The 9317-nt window shown below is 41.8% G+C and overlaps 1 protein-coding gene across 1 annotated transcript in view; it reads left to right on the top strand.

Moving 5' to 3' along the window:
• The window catches only part of LOC115209772 (lysM and putative peptidoglycan-binding domain-containing protein 3), a 57858-nt gene extending 48541 nt beyond the window's left edge, over positions 1 to 9317 (top strand). Inside the window, exon 2 of the mRNA XM_029778285.2 lies at positions 8670 to 9317. Coding sequence (XP_029634145.1) covers positions 8670 to 9248 — 579 coding nt within the window. The 3' untranslated portion in view covers positions 9249 to 9317. The remainder of the gene's footprint in view (positions 1 to 8669) is intronic.

Consider the following 9317-nt stretch of genomic DNA (forward strand, 5'->3'; position numbering starts at 1 on the left):
TTGGAGCTTTAGCTGTTTTCACTCAATAAACACACACAACGCCTGGTCTGGGAATCGAAACCACAATCCTCCAACTGCGAGTCTGTTGCCCTAACCACTGGGCCATTGCACCTCCACAAATAAATGCGCCCTTTTAAAGCCTAGCCAGGCTCATGGGCCCGGTTTCCCAGTTTCAATGGCATATGTGTTCCCCAGCTGGATGGGATGCCAGTCCATCGCAGCGTTACTCATTTTTGCCAGCTGAGTGGACTGGAGCAACGTGAAATGAAGTGTTTTGCTCAAGAACACAATGTGTTGCCCAGTCCAGGAATCGAAAGCACAATCTTACAATCATGATGCTGACACCCTAACCACTAAGCCACGCACCTCCACTAAAAGTAAATGCATCCTTTTAAAGCCTAGCCAGGCTCATGGGCCTGGTTTCTCGGTTTCGATGGCATGTGTGTTCCCCAGCTGGATGGGACGCCAGTCCATCGCACCGTTACTCATTTTTGCCAGCTAAGTGAACTGGAGCGACGTGAAATGAAGTGTTTTGCTCAAGAACACGTGTTGCCCGATCCAGGAATCGAAACCACAATCTTACGATCATGATGCTGACACCCTAACCACTAAGCCACGCATCTCCACACATAGGCTTGGCTACCAGACAGTTAGTTTACTTGTCAGTATTTTCTGTTTCTAATTAATGTATTCAGCATTAAATGGTATATAGACGGATACAAGGGAATAATTCCATAAGCTCTGCTGATAGCGAAGGTCATTAGAATGATGCTTGTGAGGTTTTTTGCTTGGATTTTAGAATCATAAAAATATTGCCCTGTTTCCAGTTTCTTCGGTTTCATAAACATTTTAGATGGTAGGATGGTCTTTGAAATAAATTCTTACTGTTTTTTGTTGTAAATTGGTTGACCTTGAGGCATCTCTGTTACAAGCTTGGTACGTATCTACTATGTAGTTGAACAAATAAGAATTAGTCTTCCTTTATGAGGGAATGTTTGACACTAGAAATGTTGCCCAGCTGTCTGACTGGCAGATTGAGTCTCTCATTTTCTCTCACTCTCTCTTGCATACTGTCTTGCTCCTGTCCCTTATAAGGAGCTATACATTGTAACTTCTTCCCTTAGCAAATAATGACAATATAGGCCCAGGAGTGGCTGTAATAGGCGTAGGAGTGGCTGTGTGGTTAAGTAGCTTGTTTACCAACCACATGGTTCTGGGTTCAGTCCCACTGCGTGGCACCTTGGGCAAGTGTCTTCTACTATAGCCTCGGGCCGACCAAAGCCTTGTGAGTGGATTTGGTAGACGGAAACTGAAAGAAGCCCGTCGTATATATGTATATATATATATATGTTTGTGTGTGTGTGTGTTTGTGTGTCTGTATTTGTCCCCCTAGCATTGCTTGACAACCGATGCTGGTGTGTTTATGTCCCTGTCACTTAGCGGTTCGGCAAAAAGAGACCGATAGAATAAGTACTGGGCTTACAAAAAGAATAAGTCCTGGAGTCGAGTTGCTCGACTAAAGGCGGTGCTCCAGCATGGCCGCAGTCAAATGACTGAAACAAATAAAAGAGTAAAAGAGCAAAGAGTAAAAGATGCATCTCTGTGTCTGACTGGCAGATTGAGTCTCTCATTTTCTCTCACTATCTCTCTCGCATACTGTTTCACTCCTGTCCCTTATAAGGAGCTATACATTGTAACTTCTGCTCTTAGCAAATAATGACAATATGGCCACTAGAGAGGGTTTTGAAAAATGAAACTAACGGACTAACAAAACAAGACAAAGCAATGTATTTTAAATCTGATCCCAAGCAGCTCTTAGCTTAAGTATGAATGCCAGATAACCTTCTTCCTGGCAATATCAGTTACCTTTATTTATTTTGTGTGGATGTGTTTGTAATTAAATAGTTTACTCTGTACCCCCTTCACCTTCATGCTACTACCATCACTTCACCCTCCTACAAAGAAAGAGAGAGACAGAGAGAGAGAGAGGGAGGGAGGCTGTAGGTATGGAGAGAACAGCAAAATAAGGACAAAATATTAATAATGCTAAGTATTTGTTTCTGTTTGGGTCAGTGATATCTTATCAGTGTTTGCTTTTGTTAAGGTAATCTCTGCTACAGCTTACTTGTATGATGTCCTTGAGCAAATTCCATTCGCTTGGTGATAACTGGTGAATTTATTGAAAAAATTGTAGCAATAAACTGGGATTGATGTCTAAAAAAAGATGTGTTATAAATTTTTTTGCGGGCATGCATGAAAGTAGAGGGAGGCAGTACCCATGGCTATTTACAGGGCTTCTGAGACTGATTGGAGAGAAGGAGTATCATCTGAATGTGAAGCACCATCCAAACATGGCTGATGCCAGTGCCGCCTGACTGGCATCTGTGTCAGTGACACGTAAAAAAGCACCAAGCGATCATGGCCGTTTGCCAGCCTCCTCTGGCCCCCCGTGTCGGTGGCACGTAAAAAGCACCCACTACACCCACGGAGTGGTTGGCATTAGGAAGAGCATCCAGCTGTAGAAACACTGCCAGATCAGACTGGAGCCTGGCGCAGCCTCCTCGCTTCCCAGGCCCCGGTTGAACCGTCCAACTCATTCTAGCATGGAAAACGGACGTTAAACGATGATGAGATATTTTTGAACTAGTACCCCAGCCTAAATTCTCAAAACAAAGTGTATTCACACTAAAGGCACCCAAGGACCAAGTGACAGTGTTGATTAACTGTGTAATGGATTAAACCTTTATTCCGACCTTAATATTCCACCTGTTTAGATCAGGCCTCTCACACCTATACTACAATGTCATTCTAAAAATAAACAATTCGTAGGCGTAGGATTGGCTGCTTGGTAAGTAGCTTGCCTACCAACCACATGGTTCCGGGTTCATTCCCACTGCGTGGCACCTTGGGCAAGTGTCTTCTACTATAGCCTCGGGCTGACAAAGCCTTGTGAGTGGATTTGAAAGAAGCCCGTCGTATATATGTATATATATGTGTGTGTGTGTTTGTTCCCCCATCATCGCTTGACAACTGATGCTGGTGAGTTTGTGTCCCCGTAACTTAGCGGTTTGGCAAATGAGACTGATAGAATAAGTACTAGGCTTACAAAGAATAAGTCCTGGGGTCGATTTGCTCAATTAAAGGCAGTGCTCCAGCATAGCCACAGTCAAATGACTGAAACAAGTAGAAGAGAGAATCTCATCATTGAAATCTCATATCAACTAGATAATGTTTAATTAATTTAAAACAATGTGAATAAATAAGGATTATTTCATCTGACAAAGAAATCTGAATGTTTAAGGGTTAAGTTAGTCATGGGCAACTTGCGGCCAGCCTGCAGTGTTTGCTGCATGGCACAACTAACGAAAAATTACCTTCAGTTTTTTTCTCTCTTTTAGTTGTGTGACCTGCCTGATAATGAACTCTATCTCATGCACACGTGGCTTCCTTTTTAACCCTTTAGCATTAACAAACAAGATGAGGACAAATATCCGTCGAATGTAAATAATGTACATAATTCCTCATCTCTTAAATATAGAACTGAAATAAACACTACAAAGTATTTTGTGTATGTGTTGTGTGTGTATAAGTGGTTGTTTTTTTTCCCCCATACTTGTGTAGGTGGGATATTTTTTTTAGTATGTTTTGTTTGGGCAGTTATGTTTTGTTTTCTTCTTTACACAATTGTTAGGCACTTGACCATTAATTAGGTAGTGGAATAATTATTTTGTTCAAACTAATCTGAAGTAGACCAACATGCTAACTTTGTGCTCAGCTTAGTCTTTGTGGTAACTCTGACTAAAGGGCAGGTAGTTCACAGCAACCAGGTTCAGTGGTGTTAGTGCAGTTCAGTCTGTTGTTTTGGTTCCGCTTCCATACCTACCCACGTCATCATCATCATTAACTTTTCCTCAATTGGTGCAGGTGTGGCTGTAGGTTAGAAATTTGTTTCCAAACAATATGGTTCTGGGTTCAGTCCCACTGTGTGGAACTTTGGGCAAGTGTCTTCTACGGTGTCTCTGGGCTGACTGAAGTTTTGTGAGTGGATTTGGTAGACAAAAGCTGAAACTAGCCTATCGTGCACATTATCTGTCTGTCTGTCTGTCTGCCTGCCTGCCTTGTTCTCTATCTATCTATCTATTGATCGATCTATCTGTCTGTCTGTCTGTCTATCTATCTATCTTGCTCTCTGTCTGTCTGCCTGCCTATGTATGTGTGTATGTATGTGTGTATGTATGTTTGTGTGTCTGTGTTTGTCTCTCCACCATCACTTGACAATCAATGTTGGTGTGTTTACGTCCCCGTAACTTAGCGGTTCGGCAAAAGAAAACAATAGAATAAGTACTAGGCTTACAAAGAATAAGTCCTGGGATCGATTTGATCGACTAAAGGCAGTGTCCCCCCCACTATCACTTGATAATCTATGTTGGTGTGTTTACATCCCCGTAACTTAGCAGTTCAGCAAAAGAAAGAGCTAGAATAAGTACTAGGCTTACAAAGAATAAGTCCTGTGGTCAATTTGTTTGACTAAAAGCAGTGCTCCAGCATGGCCACAGTCAAATGACTGAAACAAGTAAAAGAAAATGATTTTTACAGAATCTGTTTCATTATTAATGTGAAGAAAGTATAGAAAGTCTACTAGTATGGAAACATTGGAAAGTGTTTTATTCACAAGATGTATGTACTTCAATACCAACCCACCTGAAACTGCCTCTGGCTCTGTAGTATAAATGTCTTGTTTTCATAAGTCCCGAATTAAAATCTTGCACCAAACTTTAGTCACAATTTATGTTCCTAACGCTAACTAAATGATAACTAAGTTATTTTACTAAATTCTTTGTTATATTTAAAATGAATTGAAAGAAACAGAATATCTCAACAGAAATATGGTAACAAAAGGGTTAAAATATATAATAGAGAAACAATTCTTAACCCTTTTGATACCAACCCAACTGAAACTGCTTCTGGCTCTGTAGTACAAATGTCTCGTTTTCATAAGTTTTGAATTAAAATCTTCCACCAAACCCTTGTCACAATTTATGTTTCTAACACTAGCTTAATGTTAACTAAATTATTTTACTAAATTCTTTGTTACATTTAAAATGAATCGAAAGAAACATAGAGCATCTCAAAAGAAGTATGGTAACAAAAGGGTTAAAATCTGATTTTCACATTATGAAGTTGATAGCATCTTGTATGATCAGGATTAAGTCTTTGAAGCCACTATTTGCTTAAGTGTTGTTGTAATATAGAGCTACACTCTTTACTCTTTTTACTCTTTTACTTGTTTCAGTCATTTGACTGCGGCCATGCTGGAGCACCGCCTTTAGTCGAGCAAATCGACCCTGGGACTTATTCTTTGTAAGCCCTTACTTATTCTATCGGTCTCTTTTGCCGAACCACTAAGTGACGGGGACGTAAACACACCAGCATCGGTTGTCAAGCAATGCTAGGGGGACAAACACAGACACGCAAACACACACACACACACACATACATACATATATACGACAGGCTTATCTCAGTTTCCGTCTACCAAATCCACTCACAAGGCATTGGTCAGCCCGGGGCTATAGCAGAAGACACTTGCCCAAGATGCCACGCAGTGGGACTGAACCCGGAACCATGTGGCTGGTTAGCAAGCTACTTACCACACAGCCACTCCTGCGCCTGTTGAAGATCTATTTTTTTTATAATGGTGGAGAGATCTGCTGATATTGTTGACTAGATGTTTTCAAAAAAAAAAACTATGAACAGGGGATTACATTCTATGTTAATGTAGGTCTTGTTCCATGGATTTGTTTCTTCAATGCTGTAATTATTTTATCAGAGATACTGCCTTTCATTTTCACTTTCTCTTTTAACCCTTTATCATTTGAACCAGACATATCATAGGCCAGGAGTGGCTGTGTGGTAAGTAGCTTGCTAACCAACCACATGGTTCCGGGTCAGTCCACTGCGTGGCATCTTGGGCAAGTGTCTTCTGCTATAGCCCCGGGCCGACCAATGCCTTGTGAGTGGATTGGTAGACGAAACTGAAAGAAGCCGTCGTATATATAATATATATATATATGTGTGTGTGTGTTTGTGTGTCCCCCCCTAGCATTGCTTGACAACCAATGCTGGTGTGTTTACGTCCCCGTCACTTAGCGGTTCGGCAAAAGAGACCGATAGAATAAGTACTAGGCTTACAAAGAATAAGTCTCGGGGTCGATTTGCTCGACTAAAGGTGGTGCTCCAGCATGGCCACAGTCAAATGACTGAAACAAGTAAAAGAGTAAAAGAGTATATCTGGTAAAATATACAAGTATATTTACTATATACAAGTAAAAGAGTAAAAGAGATTAAGTCTTTGAAGCCACTATTTGCTTAAGTGTTGTTGTAATATAGAGCTACACTCTTTACTCTTTTTACTCTTTTACTTGTTTCAGTCATTTGACTGCGGCCATGCTGGAGCACCGCCTTTAGTCGAGCAAATCGACCCTGGGACTTATTCTTTGTAAGCCCAGTACTTATTCTATCGGTCTCTTTTGCCGAACCACTAAGTGACGGGGACGTAAACACACCAGCATCGGTTGTCAAGCAATGCTAGGGGGACAAACACAGACACGCAAACACACACACACACACACATACATACAATATACGACAGGCTTATCTCAGTTTCCGTCTACCAAATCCACTCACAAGGCATTGGTCAGCCCGGGGCTATAGCAGAAGACACTTGCCCAAGATGCCACGCAGTGGGACTGAACCCGGAACCATGTGGCTGGTTAGCAAGCTACTTACCACACAGCCACTCCTGCGCCTGTTGAAGATCTATTTTTTTTATAATGGTGGAGAGATCTGCTGATATTGTTGACTAGATGTTTTCAAAAAAAAAAACTATGAACAGGGGATTACATTCTATGTTAATGTAGGTCTTGTTCCATGGATTTGTTTCTTCAATGCTGTAATTATTTTATCAGAGATACTGCCTTTCATTTTCACTTTCTCTTTTAACCCTTTATCATTTGAACCAGACATATCATAGGCGCAGGAGTGGCTGTGTGGTAAGTAGCTTGCTAACCAACCACATGGTTCCGGGTTCAGTCCCACTGCGTGGCATCTTGGGCAAGTGTCTTCTGCTATAGCCCCGGGCCGACCAATGCCTTGTGAGTGGATTTGGTAGACGGAAACTGAAAGAAGCCTGTCGTATATATATATATATATATATATATGTGTGTGTTTGTGTGTGTCCCCCTAGCATTGCTTGACAACCAATGCTGGTGTGTTTACGTCCCCGTCACTTAGCGGTTCGGCAAAAGAGACCGATAGAATAAGTACTAGGCTTACAAAGAATAAGTCTCGGGGTCGATTTGCTCGACTAAAGGTGGTGCTCCAGCATGGCCACAGTCAAATGACTGAAACAAGTAAAAGAGTAAAAGAGTATATCTGGCTAAAATATTCTACCTGTTATATGTTCAAACTGATTAGATCTAGCCTCTTACATGTACTCTAAAATGTCATTTTAAAAATTAACCAACGTCGCCTTACTGGCACCTGTGCCGGTGGCATGTGTAAAAAGATTCGAGCGAGGTCATTGCCAGTACCGCCTGGCATGTAAAAGCATCCACTACACTCTCGGAGTGGTTGGCGTTAGGAAGGGCATCCAGCTGTAGAAACTCTGCCAGATCAAGATTGGAGCCTGGTGTGGCCGTCTGGTTCACCAGCCCTCAGTCAAAATCGTTCAACCCATGCTAGCATGGAAAGCGGATGTTAAACAATGATGATGATGATGATCTCAAAGCTATGAGCTTAAGCACGGTGAATTCTAAATACTGTGAATGGATGAACATTAGATTCAACAGAATAATGTGAATACTAAAGGGTTAATTGTGAATAAACAAATAGTTTGTCTGCAACAAGAATCTGCTCTTCCCCAAGGCTTTTCTCTCACACCCTGTTCCACATTTAATGTAAGGACTCACCACATGTTCTTGGGTTTTTTAAAGTATTGTAAGTTATATGGTGACTTCATTAGTGCTGGTGGCATGGAAAAAAAAAAGCATGCAGTACATACTGTAAAGTGGTTGGCCTTGGGAAGGATATCCAGTCATAGAAACCATTCCAAAACAGACCTTGGAACACAATGTAGAACTTAGACCCACTGAATCCTTGTCAAACTGTCCAATCCTTGCCAGCATGGAACATCATCATCATCGTTTAATATCCGTTTTCCGCGCTAGCACGGGTTGGACGGTTCAACCGGGGTCTGGGAAGCCAGGGGCTGCACCAGGCTTCAGTCTGATCTGGCAGTGTTTCTACAGCTGGATGCCCTTTCTAACGCCAACCACTCCACGAGTGTAGTGGGTGCTTTTTACGTGCCAGGGGAGTCTGGCATCGGCCACAATCGGTTGGTGCTTTTAACGTGCCACCGGCACGGAAGCCAGCCAAGGCAGCGCTGACATCGGCCACGTTCAGATGGTGCTTTTTATGTGCCACCGGCACAGAAGCCAGTCGAGGTGGCGCTGGCATCGGCCACGTTCGGATGGTGATGGTTGTTAAATGCTGTTATGAGGCCATTGTATATTGCTTATTTCAAAATTACATCAATTTAATTAACATGCTTATTTTTTTGTTTTTTTTTGTCTTTTAAATCTTTCTGTTTTTAATTTCTTCTTCTTCAGGTTGCTGAGCTGAAGCGTGTGAACCATCTTATTCGTGACCAGGATCTCTTTGGAAGAAAATTAGTTAAAGTCCCTATCAGAAAATATGGCCATATCACCGAGGTCCACAGTGACTTACTGATCACAGATTCAAACACATTAGACTCGACAACACACAATGCCCCAACGGGCCTCGTCGACTGCTCCGACGAGATGACACCAGGAGCATCGAACAGTGTAGACAATGAGAGTTGCAATCTCAGTGATCCGGACATGCAACGTAAGATAATTCAGAGCCTTAGCATCAAAGACATGATACACCCACAGACAAAATCGGCTGAAGAATTCCTACGTAGCATGGACCGTGACTTGGAAGTGATCCGGAACTCAACGAAGACAAGCTGTCAGTCTCTGAACGAGGTGATATCCGTTTTGACCAACAAGTCAATCCAGCCCCTTCAGAAGCCTAATAATGTTTGGAGTTGTTCAGAAGAAGGCTGTGGACTTCGCTACAAAACTATAGTTGCTGCTGTTGTATTCATAGGAATAGTCGTTCCTATTTTTATAATTATATATTTTAAATATCATAAACCTGACTAAACTTTCTTATCTTGTTATGTCATCATCATCATAATCATTGTAATGATAATAAGAATCATCATCACCATC

Source organism: Octopus sinensis, linkage group LG3 (assembly GCF_006345805.1).
Source record: "Octopus sinensis linkage group LG3, ASM634580v1, whole genome shotgun sequence".
Taxonomy (NCBI): domain Eukaryota; kingdom Metazoa; phylum Mollusca; class Cephalopoda; order Octopoda; family Octopodidae; genus Octopus; species Octopus sinensis.